The sequence below is a fragment of the Desmodus rotundus genome, chromosome 3 (assembly GCF_022682495.2).
Source record: "Desmodus rotundus isolate HL8 chromosome 3, HLdesRot8A.1, whole genome shotgun sequence".
Taxonomy (NCBI): Eukaryota; Metazoa; Chordata; class Mammalia; order Chiroptera; family Phyllostomidae; genus Desmodus; species Desmodus rotundus.
In genome coordinates, this window is record NC_071389.1 from 44958059 (window position 1) to 44974245 (window position 16187).

The 16187-nt window shown below is 45.8% G+C and overlaps 1 protein-coding gene across 3 annotated transcripts in view; it reads left to right on the top strand.

The window, feature by feature from the left end:
• Positions 1–426: 426 nt before the first annotated feature.
• Positions 427–16187, top strand: part of CACHD1 (cache domain containing 1) — a 208482-nt gene continuing 192721 nt past the window's right edge. For all 3 annotated transcript variants that reach the window (XM_024565420.4, XM_053920359.2, XM_053920360.2), the window contains exon 1: positions 427–1306. In XM_024565420.4, coding sequence (XP_024421188.3) covers positions 1061–1306 — 246 coding nt within the window. In that variant the 5' untranslated portion in view covers positions 427–1060. The remainder of the gene's footprint in view (positions 1307–16187) is intronic.

Sequence of the window (16187 nt, forward strand, 5' to 3'; positions counted from 1 at the left end):
ACATTGAGGGGCACAGAGTAGCTGATTAAAAAAAGCAATCTGTTGATCCAACCAGTGCTAGCTATTGTCATTAACAACATCGAAGAAAAGCAGCGTGGACGCTTCAACGGCAGTCCCCTCCTTCCCAAATCTCTGCCAGGCAGAAAGCCAGCGTCCTAGAACTTAAGGGACTTTCGATGGGTGGAACCTTGAACGGGTGGGATCCCGGAGTCACTCGCGTTGGCAGAGGCGGCGAGAACTGGGGTGGGGCACAGTCCCCCGCAACCCGAGGGTCCAAGTGACCCCACCCCCCTCAGGGCTGGTACCCAAGGAGAGAGCCTTGCTCTCCTGCACCGGGCGTCTCCGGGGGCCAGTTCTGGGGCGGGAGCGAGGGAAAGAGAGGAGGGGCCACTGGGGGAATTTCCCCGCCTCTCTCGCTTGTTCCATAAATCACCGCAGCCGCCGCGGCGGCCAAGCCGGGAAGTACACGGAGCCGGAGCGCAGCGTGGAGGCACCAGACACCTCCCTTTCCCCCACCGCTTTCTTTTTTTCTCTCAGTTATTATTATTTTCTTTTATCCCCCCCGAGCCTCCCTCTCTCCCTCCTCGCTCGGGTGGCTGCCCCAGTCCAGCAGCCGGGCCGCTGCTCCGCCTCCGCTGGGTGCCGCCAGCCGCCCTCGCCTCCCTGCGCCGGGACTCCGGGAAGCGAAAGCTCGGTGGCTCCCGGCTCGCGCTCCGCCTGTCAGCCCCGCGGCCGCGCGGCCAACTGACCCGGGTGCCGGCGCCGCCGCGCTTCCAGACGCCCGCAGCGCCGCGGGGGCCCTGCCCGGGTCCCGGAGCCCGCTCGGGCGGCTGCTTCTTCTCCCCGGGCCGCCAGAGCCCGGCGATGGTGGCCGCCCGCGCTCCCGCGCTGTAGCCGGGCGCCCCCTAAGTTTGGAAGCCGCCGCGGCGCAGAGAGGAGTCTGCACTAGGGGAAGAAAGTTTTGCGGGGTGCTCCGAGCGGGCCCTGGGCGCACCTCCCGTTGCTCTCTCCCCGCTTTCCGGCGCCTGGAGCCCGTTGGCGGGGAGTGGGGGGAGGCAGCATGGCCCGCGAGCCGGAGGAAGAGGAGACGGCGGGGGCGGCCGCCCTGGCCCGCCGCTGCCGAGGCTTGCCCGGCCGGGCCGGGGCCGGAGCGCTGCGGCCGTCCCTTTGGCTGTTCTGCCTGGTCGCGTGCTGGCTCCTGGGCGCGGTGGCCGACGCCGACTTCTCCATCCTGGACGAGGCGCAAGTGCTGGCGAGCCAGATGAGGAGGCTGGCGGCGGAGGAGCTGGGGGTCGTCACCATGCAAGTAAGTGGCTCCCATTGCGCCCCCCAACTTGCCAGGCACCCTGTGTCTACTGCGCAGATTCCCGTTCCCAGCACAGGTCCCCTTCACCGTACACTGACCTCTCTGGCATGCACAGACCCCCCCCCCCCCCCGTTTCCACCGGATACCTCTGTTCTCCACAGGATCCCCCCCACCCCCAACTGCACACCAACTCTTCCTGGCACTCAGGTACCCACCCCTCCCTCTGCAGAAGCCCCTGCGATTTGCACGGAACCCACTTTCTCTCCCGCCCGGCCCCTTCATCTCGGCGAGGTTTCTCCAGTTGCCTCGCATCTCCTAACCTAATTTGTTCGAATCTCCCCCGCGGTCCTGTTTTCACCCCGCCGCCCTTGCAAACTTCCCTTCCCTCTTTGTGTACCTATCCCGGGGCAGACGGCCCCGTCTGGCTCGGACGATTTTCCGAAGCCCCTAGCCTACCCTCTTCACCACCTCCTCGGGTCCCTCTGGACCGAGGCTCATTCGTAGACACCGAGAGGGAAGGCACCAGCAGCTGCCCCTGGGCCACCTGGGTCCCGGCGGAGAGCGGCGCGGGAGCGGACTCCGCGCCCCTCGTCCCCGCCCGGGTGCATTGGGGGAGGGGATGGTTTGGTATATTCCTGGTAGATTCCCTACTCTTGTGTGAGAGAGTTTTTTTGTTGTTGTTGCTGCTGCTGTTTGCTGTTGCCATTGTCCGTTGAGCGCTGTCCGCTGTACGATTTTTGTTTTGTTTTGTGTATGCCTGTTTTGGGGGGTGGGGCGGGGAGGGGAGCACAGTGAATAAGGTTCCTATTTCTGCAGTTTGTTTACCGTGTCGCTCTTCCCTAGGAGAAGAGGGGAGCTTAAAAAAAAAAAAAAAAAAAAAAAGAGCGGGGCTAATTAGGAATCCTGAAGATGTTACTAACAGCCAACAGTAGTAAAAATTGCTAAACAGCAACCACCTGGAGATTGTATCCTGCCGGTATTTTAACCTAGTTGGTCGGAAAGGCCCCCTGGACTAGGAGAGGTTGAGAGGACATTAGGAGTCTGAAACCTTTGCTATACCATTCTTGGGAAAACAACCTCATTCTCCTATGCCTTCTAACAATAATGAAGATGAATGTGGTCTTCGAAAGAACGAAGTTTTCAGGAATGTGTTCTTGGAATAGCTTTAAGAATTCAATTTTACTGTGACCACTGGTCCACCTCCTACCGGGAGGGAGACATGTTTTGAGTTGCTTTGGTGGGATTCAGGTTTCTGACGTCTTTTTTTTTAACCCCCGCTCTATGACCTCCCCAGCGTCCTCACAGGATGGTGCAGTTTTCCTAAAGCAACTAACATAGACCTTTTACACGAAAGTAGAAGGCGATTAGGATTGTTTTTTAACAGTGAGGTAAAATTGAGGAGTGGTTGGTTTGCTGGAAAGATAGTTCTGTACAGTATTTATTTGCAGACATCCGGCCATGAAGTGCAATAGAGTCAGATTCTTCTTCATCTGTAGAATAATAGACAAGCTTTTAAGTTACCTCATTTAACTGTCCTTTTCTCTGCACAGCGTTCAGGGTTAGATCCAGTTATAATTTTTCCCATATGCACTTTGTGATTTCTGATGACTGTTGACAGAGTTCTTAGGAGTGAAGTGACTTTTAGAGGAAATAGAACTAAAATGTTAGGATAAAAAACTAGGACTTTTTCCCCCAGTGGTGCATGTTTCAACTTAGAGCACAAACAATTGTATTTTTGCAGAGAGACACCTCTTTTAATAAAGGAAATTTAATATGTTGCTGTTTTGGACTGTGCTTGTAAGATTAGTAGGCATTTGTCACCTTCACCCCATCACTAGGGCTGGACAAGGGACCCTAGGACTTCTTTCCCTCCGCGTTTTAAGCTAAGGGTTTGCTTTCTCTAAGATACTGACAGCAGTTTTTCTGTTTCTCACCCGATCCCTGACAAAAGGTGAAATCGGATCCTAACACATTGTCATTCAGGTAGGGATCCAAAGCAAATGTAGTTTTAAAAGGCCTCCCTGTTGAAAAGGAGACACTTTAGAAAAAAGCTCTGATCGGTGGGGGGTTTGTGCCCAAATGGCCCTTTATCTCCTCCCAACTGGCCTCTTTCTAACACCTTTGCAACCTCATTGTGGAAACTGGCCTCCTGGGGACAGGGTTTTGTCTGGCAAAATGTGAAGTGGCTTCTCTCTCTCTCTCTCTTTTTTTTTTTTTTTTTTGAAAGGAGAAACATATACTGTATTTAATATTTAAATTCTTCTTCTTGAGCTGTACATTGATCTGCCACTTGCCTTCACCTGGGAAAATGGGGGTGGGTCTCTAATGAATTTTTGTTAGAGTGCCAGCTTTTTGGAGGGGGGGGGTGGTGGAAGTACTTGTAAAATAAATTCTAAGGCAGATTAGGTTTTTGACCCTTAGAACAAAGATTGTGAGCCTCATATTTTCCTCTGTAATCCTCAGGAACTTGCTCAATGGGCCTGAAATTTTGTGGGGCTAGTTACCTAAAGTGCAGGTCATATAGTCCTCCCTTGTGGAATGTTGAATTTTATAGCTGCAGAGCTAATCTGTTGTTCAGAGGCAGGAAGCCTCATGTGGACATTAAGGTGAGCAGGTCGGACTTCCTTACGAGAGGGCTGGGGGAAGGTTTGTTCTCTTTGCAGGAGAAAAAATGTCCTCCCTTGATGAAGGGACTGACTCCTTTCATTTGACCTTAGTGTTCCCAGCTCAGTGCAGACCTTTCAGGACAGCATCTTATTTGACAAAAAACTTTCAAAGTCAGCATATATATGTAAAGAGCCTATTTCCAGACTTTTAATTTGTGCTGTTGCAGCCAAAATTCTCCAAAGACATTTTTTTAATTTTGAGAAATTGCAAAGTCAATCCTGAAACAAGGCCTTTTCCAGCATTTCGAATGGCAACACATACTGCTCACAGGAGGTTGCAAGTGGTAATTTTGAAAACAAAACAAAACAAAACAAAAACCAACCAAACAAAAAAAACCCACCAAGCAAACAAACAAAAGAACCCCAGCCTTCTTTCAGCACTGGGGTTTCCCATGACATAGGTTTTGTGCCTGCTGATAGAGGAGACAGTCTGAAAAGTGGTCCATCTTAAAGATTTTCTTGGAAAGGTTTTCTCCTGGAGGAGGCTGCTTGCTCTTTCTGTTATTGCTCCTTTTTAGTAATGGAGACACTTTAAAACATTCTTGAAATAATTTGCACCAACTAATTGTGCCAGTGCCCTGGGAAAGCTGTCACTGAACACTGCCCCCCTGGCAGAGGACCTCATACATCATGGGTAAAAGTCAAAAACCTAATCATCGTCTCCTTGGGGGTCTGGTGCGGTGAAACCATCTACATCGTGGTCTGGGGAACAGAGAGTGGCTGTGTCCAGGGAGACTTGCTTTTGCTTATTCATTCATGCGACAAGTTTTTATCAAGCTGCATAGTGGAGGGGAAAGAACTCTATACTGGGTTCCAGCTTTGCTACTTAAAGTTGTATGATCTTCATCTGCAAATTCAGGAATGATGATTCTTCCCAGAGATTTGCTCTGTGGACCTAATGGAAAGAGTGCATATGAAGGCGCCTGTTAATGTGAAGCTGGAACTGAGAAATGTTGATGGATGTGGTTTTTCTTAAATGGAGAAATATTCAGTGAATGCTTACTGTGCACAGAGCACTGTGCTGGGTGTTCAGGGGATTTACAAGGGGGTATTCCAGCACAGCTCCTTACATTTACAATCTGGAGGAGGAGGTAAGATTGCACAGGTAAAATGCTGAAGTAACAATGCCTGCTTGTTAGAAGGCATATCTGGCTCTGGGAGCCATTTCACCAGGCACTTATAAGGCCCATTTAACATTATATGACAATACAGGCTTCCTAACAGCGAGAGCCTGGCACACTGCCAGTGTGCCCTCCTTGAAGTTAGCTCTAACACAGCTCTGCGGGGCCGGGCATAGTCACTGTGAACTTGGCAGACACGCTATAGCAGGTTGGTCAGACAGCTGCTGTATGTGGCCTGGAAGGAGGTAGGTGTCCTTCTAGTAGAGGCAGAAGAAATACCAGAAGCAAAAACTAGCGCTTCAAGTCAAATTGAAGAAAGAGCAGCAGCCAGGACAGATGTGATTTCAGGGATTGAAGAGCTCGACTGGACTAGGGTGAGGTGTTGGCTGAAAATGTGGAGCAAGGCTGTAAATAATGGCTGCAGCTGAAAGTGAAAGGGAGGCCCTCTTTCTATGCAGTTGAACAGCTTCGCCTAAGTTCACTGTTCATTTTTGCAACAGTTGTTCAGCAAACTCTGGGGGAAGGGTCTTCTGCTCTGTGAGGGGCCTTTGGTTAGACTAAGCTGGGTAGGTAAGGTGAGTAAGGCCTGGTTCTTATTCACCCTTAAGCTCTAAACTGATGGAGACATACAAACACAGGTTTGATAATACAGGGGTTAGTGAGAGGCAGAGAGGTGGTAGAATGCAGTGGGCTAGTGCCATGGTAGAGAGAGGAGCAGGGCATTGTGTGAGTACAGAAGACGGCTGCCCAGGTCCCTGTGGTGAGGTCACAGAAGGTGGCTATTCGTCCTGCAGCCTGTTCAGTGAACTGTCTACACACATAGGCCAATTCTAAAAGCAGCAGCCGCGTCAAAATTGAAGGGTAACCAACTCAGTAGTTCATCAGACATTCCTAATTCCCGTTGATGGTACTAGACAAGGTAGTTGGTGTATGTTGGATGCCTGAATAGGGCATGGCTGTGACACCTGTACCTCTTTATATGGCTCCATGTCTTGGTTCCATCACCCTGGAGCTCGTGTGGTTGCTGGACGTAAGCATCTTGGTGGCTCTACTACTACTGCATGCTCACAGGCAGCGATGTGAGGTAGGGTTTGCACTTTCCCTAAACAGGGTGCATATTACCAGGAATGGCCTGCTTGAGGATGCTTTGAATGTATACTTAGGTACTGTAGAATGTTTTAGAGGTGAGAAATCACCTGTATTTGCAGATAATATGGTTTGCTTCTATGCCTTGTGTCCAATATAAGCCCTGATGGAAAACCTGCCAACTTGTTCTCTTCAGAAGATGAATATTTGGAGTAGAAGAAAATTGACCATTGATGGATGACTCAGAGTTGAACGTGGTGAGAATGAGCCCAAGAAAAAGCATGTTGAAGGATTTCCGATGGACTGTCCCTGTTGTGCTTAGGACTTCCTTCACTTCCTCTCCACTAATACCTGTCTTATAGTTGGCATCCTCGCCTGTGCTTAATGTTTTTCATGCCAATCATACTTGAGTCTGGACGGGTAGGGGGGAGGGGAAGGAGAGGGTTTCACACTTTATAACTTGGTGCTATTTCTGGTTGCTGCTTGAGGAGTTCCTTCCTTGAGCTTAAGTGGATGAGCAGACAGGAACCTTGTAGAACTCTGGAATTTTGGTATTATGTGCAGTGGGATTTATTTTGGATCTGTTTGGACCTGGTGTAAAAGTGTATGGAAATTCAGAATATGAAGGGGCAACAGTTTAAACAAATTTATTTTTCAATTACAGTTGACATTCAGGAACAGTAGTTTTGACTCAGCTGGTTTTAGCTGCGTAACTTTTGTGTTACTAAATTGCTCTGAACTTTCGTGTTTTAATGCTTCCTTTGGTTAGTGGAGAGAAATATATTTTAAAAGTGGTTAGCACAAGGTATAACATAGGAACAGTTAATAAACAAATAAATATGGGATAGTCTGTTTAGTGCCAGGGCAAAGAATCTGGAAGGCAACAAATGTATAGCTCCCAAGCCTGAAATGAAGCTGAAATCTGATTTTTAGAACCTGCATATTTCAATGCGGTCAGCCCTCTGTCCCAGGGGCTACAAAAGTGTGGTGCACAGGCCTCAAGGATGTGGTGCAAAGCCATCCTTTGGGGTTTACGAAGAAAATATTAGACCTGCTATCCATGGTTATTTATTTAAAGTTTTGTGTTACAAAGATTTGAAAAACACACACAAAGTAAAGAGCATGGCACTAAAATGCCCCAGTGTCTCACCCAGCCCCAACAGTATGAACTCGTGGTCAGGCTGGCGTCGTCTCTGCCTCCCCCTGATTATTTTGAAGCTAATTCCAGATATCACATCAGTTTATCCATAACATTTTTATTGTATTATTTAATTTCTGTATTTTAAATGCTGTATAATATACATACTATTGATACACCAGCATGTAGAATTTGCAATCCACATGTAAACACAGATATTTTGGAGGGTATATACTTATTTTTTTATGATGATACGCTTGAGCAAAGCGATCACTACTGAGTCCCCTAGCCCTTTACAAATAGTATTTTTGCTCAGCAACCTTGTTAGCCTTCCAGAGGTAATGCCCAGGCTTCTTTTGGGAAGCTCCTCTGGAACCCGTTTATTCTCCCTTATACATGTCACGTGGCCCTCGTTTTCAGGCCTGGCTTTCTGCTCAAGGCTGTGAGGTTCCATGTTCTCTCAGGGCCATGCAGTGTGGGCCATGCCTTGTACCGCCTGTCTTCTCCCCCTCCAAGAGGAGGAAGGAGTGAGAAAGGGACAAGGCAAGATAAACTGTAGGTGGGAGAGAGAGGAGGGTGGAAGAGGAAAAGCCAGACTGCATACATACTTGTCTAATAATCAGCCTGTCAGCAGATATTCACTGGGTGCCTCGTTTTGCAGAACTGGAGGCTGAAAGAGGGCAGAAGTACAGGACATCCACATCTCTGAGAGCTCACGTCTTACCAGGAAGGCTACCCAATTTGTATAGGCCAAGACAGTATAGAAAGAAATTCTAAAATATGGGACCTAGATTGCACTGAGCATTATTGAACTGAACATTTACAGGGGTCAGTTAGACAAAGTGAGTGATGGGGGCCAGGGGTGGGTCAGTGAAGGCTGGTGGCGCTGTTGTGCTGGAGGGCACGTGCCAGGCTGATGGGAGGCAGGTGCTCCTTAGCGCCTCCAATGGTTGCCACTGTCATTGTGGGTCCAGGGTTGTCGCATGCCTCTGTTTTTCAGGAGAAGCTGGATATCTGGTTTTTCGACAAAATCTCTTGATTCTCAACATGTTGGCAACTAATTCAGATATTTTGGGCCAAACCAAACATGTCTGCAGGCTGCATCAGGCCAGAGGCCACCAATGCACAGTGACTAGATTAGAATTACTCAGTGGGTCCCAGGAGGTACAATCAGTACTCGTGTGTAAGGTTGTGGGGAAGCAAGTTTCTGTGTAATAGAAAGGAAAACATTCTGATAGAATTCTAAATTGGATTGCTTTGGAAGATGAGCTTCTTGTCATCATAGTTACTTAAAGAAATAGTGCCTGGCACCAAATAAACATTCAGCAACTATGACTGGCCTGAGGTATCCACCATCAGTTAATTTCTGATGCAGTGAAGGTTATGAGAAAGGAGGTTCTGGATGCTTAGAGAAAGTATGTCGACCTTTCCGTGGAATGGAAAAGGATTCTGAAAGTCCTCCTGGAAAAAGTGGAATGAATATGAGTTGGTTAGTCTAAGAATGGAGTTCTCAGAAGTCTCCTCTGTAATGGCACCTTTGAGGAATGGAAAGATAGCAGTGAGGTTTGGAATTTAGAGTGCTACGGGGAAGAGTGGGTGCAGAAGAAGCCACATTGTGAGATCCCTGAATCCTTCATGTCAGCTGCAACTTAAATGGCAGGTAATAGAACACCCAGTTTTTATTAGCTCGAAGGTGAAAGGAACCTACTGCCTTATGTGGTTGAACAGTCCGGGTAGATTTTTGGGCAGGGCTGGATTAGGGCTCAAACAATGTGGTCAGTACCCTATTTCTCTTTCTTTGCATGTCCGCTTTTCTTACCTGGGTTCTCCCCATTGTTTCACCATGGCTGGCAGTAGTTTTACTAGCATTTGAATTGGGAACTAGATGCTGCTTGTGCCTGAGTCTCTTGTATTTGGAGATGAGCTCTGGGAGAGAGGACCTAGAAATCTGGAGAAAGCTTGGTACCTATCACTCAGCTGAAGGATTTAGCATTCAGACAGCATCAGCAGCCAGAGCCTGAACCATATCTAGACTCTGCCTCCCCAAGCTTAGTTTAGGAGGGCCTGCTTCGTGGTCTTCCTGCTTCTGGCTCACAGGCTGGCTGGCTGGCCAGCTTCCCGCTGTGGTCTTGTGGTCTGCCCTCATGGCTTGTACAAATCCAGGCTCAGCAGGGCTGCGCTTGGCATGCCTTTTCTTCTTGACCTCTCAGGTCCACAGATCACTGGGTGCCATGGGAACTGGGAAGGGCTGGAGAGAAAGTCAAATCTTACTTTACAGATGAGACACAGGCCCTGTGGGAAATTGGCTGCCTGGATATCATACCAGCAGTGAGTGGTAGACTTAGAACTCAAGTTTTCATCTTAGAACTCTTGCTTTGACCCTTTTCACAGTACTGTGGGAGCTCCATTTTTCCAAAGGAAGGTTGCCTTAAAACGGAAAGCAAACTTGACTTAATTAAGAACCTTTACATCCTCTTCTGAAAAAAGAAAAAGGCTGGCTTAGTTGTTTTATGGCTGAAAACTTAAAGCTAATAGTCTCATTTGGCAGCTGATTGGGTTTTTTGTTTTGGTTTTTTTTTTTTAAAGTTAATCTGTTACTGCCCTGGCCGGTATGTCTCAGTGGTTGGAGCATCATCCCATAACCTAAAGGCTGTGGGTGTGACTCCCAGGCAGGTCGCATACCAGGTTGTGGGTTCATTCCAGGTCCAGACACACAGGATCCCCGGTCCCCACACAGGATCCCCGGTCCCCGCACCGGTCCCGGGCTGGGTGCTGCGGAGGCAATCAGTCGATGCTTCTCTCACACTGATGTTTTTCTCTCTTCCCTCCTTTTCTCTAAAAAAAGCAAATGAAGATGTCCTCGGGTGAGGATTAAAAAAAAGTTGTTCCTTCAATAGCTAGAAGTCAGTGAGCCACTGAAGAAACGCAAAAGTTCTCAGACTTGCTGTCGTGTTTTTAGATATTTTTCAAAAGAGCACATGTAGATGGTCAATAGCTATTTATAATTGTGAACTTATACCACCAAAATTAATTTTTTATTACAAAGGTACAGAATAAAAAGAAAAAAAATGTTGGGGAGGAACAATGGGTGTGTGTGTGTGTGTGTGTGTGTGTGTGTGTGTGTGTGTGTGTGGTGCTTGTAAAAGCCACAGAAGGAAATTCCGCCTGTAATTTTCAGGCAAAGTTCTATATTGAATTTCAGGACCTGCATCTCTCTTCATAGTCATTTACAATCCCCAGGAGTAAGAAGTAAGTTTGTTCTTTCTCTTCCTTCTTCTCCTTCTCCTTCAGAAAATTACAGTAGTATTATTACTTTGGAAGGGATGTGCGACTTGATAATGAAACAAGATGTGATGATGTCATGTGAACTGACTTGTTACTTTGCCCTCTTCTGAGTTCAAAAGAAGTTTCCCGTACCGTATATTTACACAGTTCAATAATTTCAGAATTGATTACAGTTAGAAAAGTTCCAATACCTAAATACTAGAGTGGATTGACTGGAGAGTGGCTTGGATAGTTTCCCTGGAAATAGTGTGCTTTATTGGATCTGTAGGGTGGGAGCCAGTCGAGAAGATGCTTATCTGTTGTATGTGATAACGTTTGTTTCTCTTCCAACCATAACAGTTATTTTAAAGACCCTGTCAAAGACCAAGACTGCAGCACTTTTTTCTTGATTCCCCTTGGATATTTCCTGAAATTTTCTTTTTCGCATGGAGTATTTTAAAAGCTACTCCAAGGCCTTGGTGGAAGGGCAGTGAAAATCAGCAAGCCAGTGAGAATGAATCTGAATTTTTAATTAGGCTTTGAGTTGCTTCTTCAAAGTGTGGAGACATCATTAGTGATGTAAGTCTTGCTGCATTAGCAGAGACTGACATTTTACTTCAAACAGGGAGAGTGCAGCTGTCCTGTGCAGATAAAAGTTGCCAAGTGAGGAATAGCAAGGTGGATTGGTAGATAATTAGCTGTCCCACATTACTGCAGTGTGGAAGGCGCCTGCCAGTCATGGGCAGGAAGGAGGAATTATTAGGGGGAGAAAATCCAAGTGTGTCACGGAGCAATTTGAAATCACTTCAGCTGCGGCAGAGCTGATAAGGCGTATGTTAAGGAAACAAGACAAACAGTCTAGTATATGATGGCCAACTTTCTTTAAAAAAACATTAATTAAAAGGAGGAAGGGCCAGAAATTAATGATCGGTAAGTACACTGAAGTACAGATTCATCAGTCTGCTCTGACTCTGTATATAAAATAATAACAAATTTAAAATAGTCTTCCTATTTCTGTGTCACTTGAAAATAAAGTGAGGGTTCTATCTAGAAAAGAAATCACGGGGAAGCCATAAAACTTGAGAATTACTGGGCTATGTTTAAGCACAAGAAGACCTGAAGAAGGAATTTTGAAGGATGTCACCTCCTTGATATGGGTTACAATATTTATAAGTGGTTCGAGGATACTTTTATGGCCTTATTGGTGGAATATGCGTATTGTGTAGATTTTCTTAGCTTCCCAGGTCAGAGGAGATCAGGTGCGTTCACCGTGGTTTGGCCTTAGACGACGTAGATATTCTTAAAAGTTTTGCTGTGATCATCACATTTATTTCTAGGAAATGAGAGGTGTAGAGAGTCCTGTTGGGGTTTTTGTCTGTCCTCAATCATTTGCTAACTCAAATGAAGCTTCATGGAACTTCGCTGGCCCCTGCCTGGATACTCGACTCCTTTGTCCTAATTCCATGCATGTTTGTTGATTGGCTTTCTCCAAAGCCAGTGTGTCTCCTGGCAGTCCAGAGACAGGAGGCACTGAAGTATGGTGCTGCGTTTGTCTTGGGTAGCGTCCTCTGAATGACAGCTGTCCTTGGCCAATGCAGGAGAGCCAGTTTTTTGCTCTGCTGCTGCTTCTGCTCCCTCCCTAGGAAACTGTCACTGGGTTGTTGCTGCCCTGGGCAGGTTTGGAGAAAGCTGGGAGAGCTGAGGTTTTCGGCAATGTTGGCTATTGGATCCAGAGTTGCTTTCAGTGACCCCTACGTGAAACAGGGATATTTGCCCCTCCATAGCCTTGGAAGGGACTAGACTCAGTGTTGATTGTGAAGTAAGTTTACTTGCTCTGGGTTGAGATCCCTAGAGATAGTGTAAATTCAGATGGCCGTCAAGGAGGCTTGGAAATTGTCACTTGCATACGTGTATATTCAGATAATAAATGTGGGCAAGGGTTGCAAACAATAAAGCTTTGTACAGATGAGAGCTGTTAGAGAGTGAGCTCCCACAAGAAAGAACCCAGATTTACTCATTTGTAGGCCTGGTATGGTCAGCACTATCTCTGGCACGTGGTGAGGACTCAGAAATGTCTGGACCTCAGAAATGGTATGCCCATCCTTAAACAGCAGACTGCGTAACTCTCTAAAAGTTATTATAGCAAACTTCTACTATGTTTCCTGTGTTAATTCCATTACTCTAGATTTAGAGTGAATTGTCTTGAGCCTTTACTTGCTACTAAAGATTTAAAGTGTTTACGATGAGTGGAAGTGTCTAGCAGTGTATCAAGCACATTAGAACTCCAAGTATTAGGTGCTTCTGGTGTTTAATTTTTTCATGTTAGAGAAAGTTAGATGTATATTGACATTTAGGAATGTAAAACAATGGAAAAATGTGTGTATACTTGCAAATTGTGTGCTTAGAGCTGCTTTATCCTAGAAGTTAAATTCATTGGTTAATTTGCTTAGCAAATGTTCATTGAGCACATACTGTATGTCCGGTACGACACTTGGATTTGAGTCTGTGATTAATAAAAAGATACATGATCCCTATTCTTATAGAGCACACCACCTCCTAGGGGAAATAGACATTAAATAAACATACAAATAAATACACATTACAAATTTTGAGTAGCGTTATGAAGGAAACAAGGACAGAGTACCAGGGAGAGCCTTTAAAAATATGTCAGATATGTTACTTCTCTGCTTAAAATTCAATGAAGGTTCCCATCTGACCTGAAGTAAAACCCCAAATTACAGTGGCCTACACAGCCAGATATGATCTGGCCCCTGATATCTTTGTGGCTTCTCGCCCCTTCCCTCACCAGGCTCTCACCCTTCCTACACACACATCCGCTGTCCTTCCACCACTCCAAGCACATACCTGCCCCAGGTAACTTTGTTCACAGCTGTTTTCTTGTAGAATGGTGCTTGCTGCTGAGAATCACTCAATAAATGCTTATTGGACAAGGGTGAGTGGGATTGACAACTCCATACCAGGTGGTATGGGAGGGAATCTGAGGAATTGATGGAGGGAGGAGTTAATCAGGGGTGGATTGGGAGGGCCAACAGAAGGAGGAAGAGCCAATCTGGGAGGAGTTGGGGACTAGCAGAAGGAAAAAGGGAGAATCAAGGGAGGGTTGGGGGACTAGCATTCTAGCAGAGGGAAGAGCCTGCTTGGAAAGGTGGGACTCTGGCTTGCTTGAAGAGCTGAAGGAAAGCTCGGCCGCTGACTAGCATGACCCCAGGAGGGTGGTGCAAGTGAGGAATTTGGATTCTTATGCCTAATCAGTGCAAGTATAGTTGTTTCCCAGTAACTCTTTTGGTCATGCCCTTACTGATAAGGACCCATTAGAAGGGTGAAGATGTTGGTGAAAGACCCTGGGTCTGTAGACGTTTGGAAGCTGGAATGTCTGTGGCAGGCCATTGGTTTCTCTCTCTGCCAGTAGAGAGAGAAGGGAAACTCCAGCTTCATTAAAATACATCATGGAGAAAATAAATTTATTTTTTAAAAAGATTTTATTTATTTTTAGACAGAAGGGAAGAGAGGGAGCAACAGAGGGAGAGAAGCATTTCTGTGTGGTAGCCTCTCGAGTACCCCCTTCTGGGGACCTGCCCCCCAACCCAGGCATGTGCCCTGGCTGAGAATGGAACCGGTGACCCTTTGGTTCACAGGCTGGCACCCCATCCACTGAGCCTCACCAGCCAGGGTGGAGAAAAAATTTGTTTAATGTAGCTTTATTGTTCTGTATCTAGAATTTAAAAAAATTCATGCTTCCCATGTATTTCTTCTTTTTCTTGGCCAAAAAGTAAAAACCCAGCCAAACTTCTAGAGCCAGCTCTGAATACAGTACAGGAATCTCTTTTATCGCACCTTGTTGTGCTTTGCAGATACTGCAGTGTTTACAAATTGAGGGTTTGCGGCAACCCCACATTGTGCAAGTCTGGGTGCCATTTTCCCAACATGCTCAGTTGATGGTTAGCATTTTTTAGCAATAAAGTATTTTTAATTAATGTATACACATTGCTTTTTTTAAAAAGACATAATGCTTAATGGACTACACTGTAGTGTAAACATAACTTTTATGTGCGTTGGAAAACCCCCAAAATCATGTGACTTGCTTTATTGTGATGTTCGCTTTATTGTTAGTGGTTGGGACTGAAGCTGCAACATTGCTGAGTTGTGCCTGCAGTGAACTCTTGCAGTAGAGATTCGGAAGTACTTTCCCCATTGCATTACATTGATTGATTGACTGATTGATTGATAGGTTTATATACAGTAAAAAGTACTCTTTTTTCCTCCCTACAAATTGCAAAGCTCACTTTTTTAATGTGGCTTTGAAACTTGAGAACCAAAATTTTGTGAAGTGTATCAAACATTATTTTTTCATTCTTTTAAAAAAGTTGTAAGTTATACATAACATACAATTTTCTATTTTAACCTTTTTTGAAATACACAGTTCTGTGGCATCAAGTGCATTCACATTGTTGGGCAGCCATCTCCAGAACTCTTTCATCTTCTCGAACTAAAACTCTGGACCCACTCCACTGCAGCTCTTCACTTCTCTCCCCCGCAACCCCCCTGCCCCCGAGTCCTTGGAAACCACTGTTTACTTTCTATCTCTATGCATTTGACTTCAGTAGGTATCTCGTGTAAATGGAATTGTGTATTTGTCCTTTTGTGACCGACTTACTTCACTTACCACATCTTCAGTGTTCACGCATGTTACAGCATGATGCAGAATTTACTTCCTTGTCAAGGCTGAATAACAGTCCATTGTGGGTCCATATTTTATCTGTCCCTCCATCCATCGATGGACACTCGGGTTGCCTCCATCAACCGAGTACTGTAAATACTGCTACTACAAACATGGGTACTACAAATATTTGAATCCCTGCGTTCAGTTCTTTTGGGTCTATACCCAAAATTCCAAGAAATGGAATTGCTACATCATGGGATAATTCCATGTGTAATTTTTCTGAGGAACAGTCATGCTTTTTTCCATAATGGCTGTACCATTTTATATTCTTATCAACAGTGGACAGAAATTCTAATTTTTCCACATTCTTGCCAACACTTACATTTTAAAAAAATAATAGCCATCCTAATAAGTTTGCAAATGTACTCTCTTTGGAGTAGAGTTCCATGAGTTTTTATAAGCCCACAGCCATGTAACTGTCACTCCAGTGAAAACATGTAACAGTTTCATCAGCCCCCCTGAACTCTCCTTGTAGTCATTCTGTTGTAGGACAAGGACAAAATTTCTTTGTGGTCAGTTACCCACCCCCCTCACCTGGAACTCCTGGAAACCGTCTCCAGCTCTGCAGTTTTGCCTTTGCCAGAACGGTGTATACACGGATGCATTATGGTATGCACTTTGAGTCTGGCTTTAAATGTAGCATAACACCTTTGAGATTCAGCTGTATTGTGCATATCAGTAGTTCATTTCCTTGCTGCTGAGCAGAGTTCCATTGTGTGGGTATACCACAGTTTGTTTATCCATTCACCGACTGAAAACCATGTGGAATTTTTTGAGGTCATAAATCTACTATAAACATTCCTATATGTTTATTTATGGACAAGTTTTTGTTGGAATATATGCTTTCCCATCTCTAGGGCTGGGA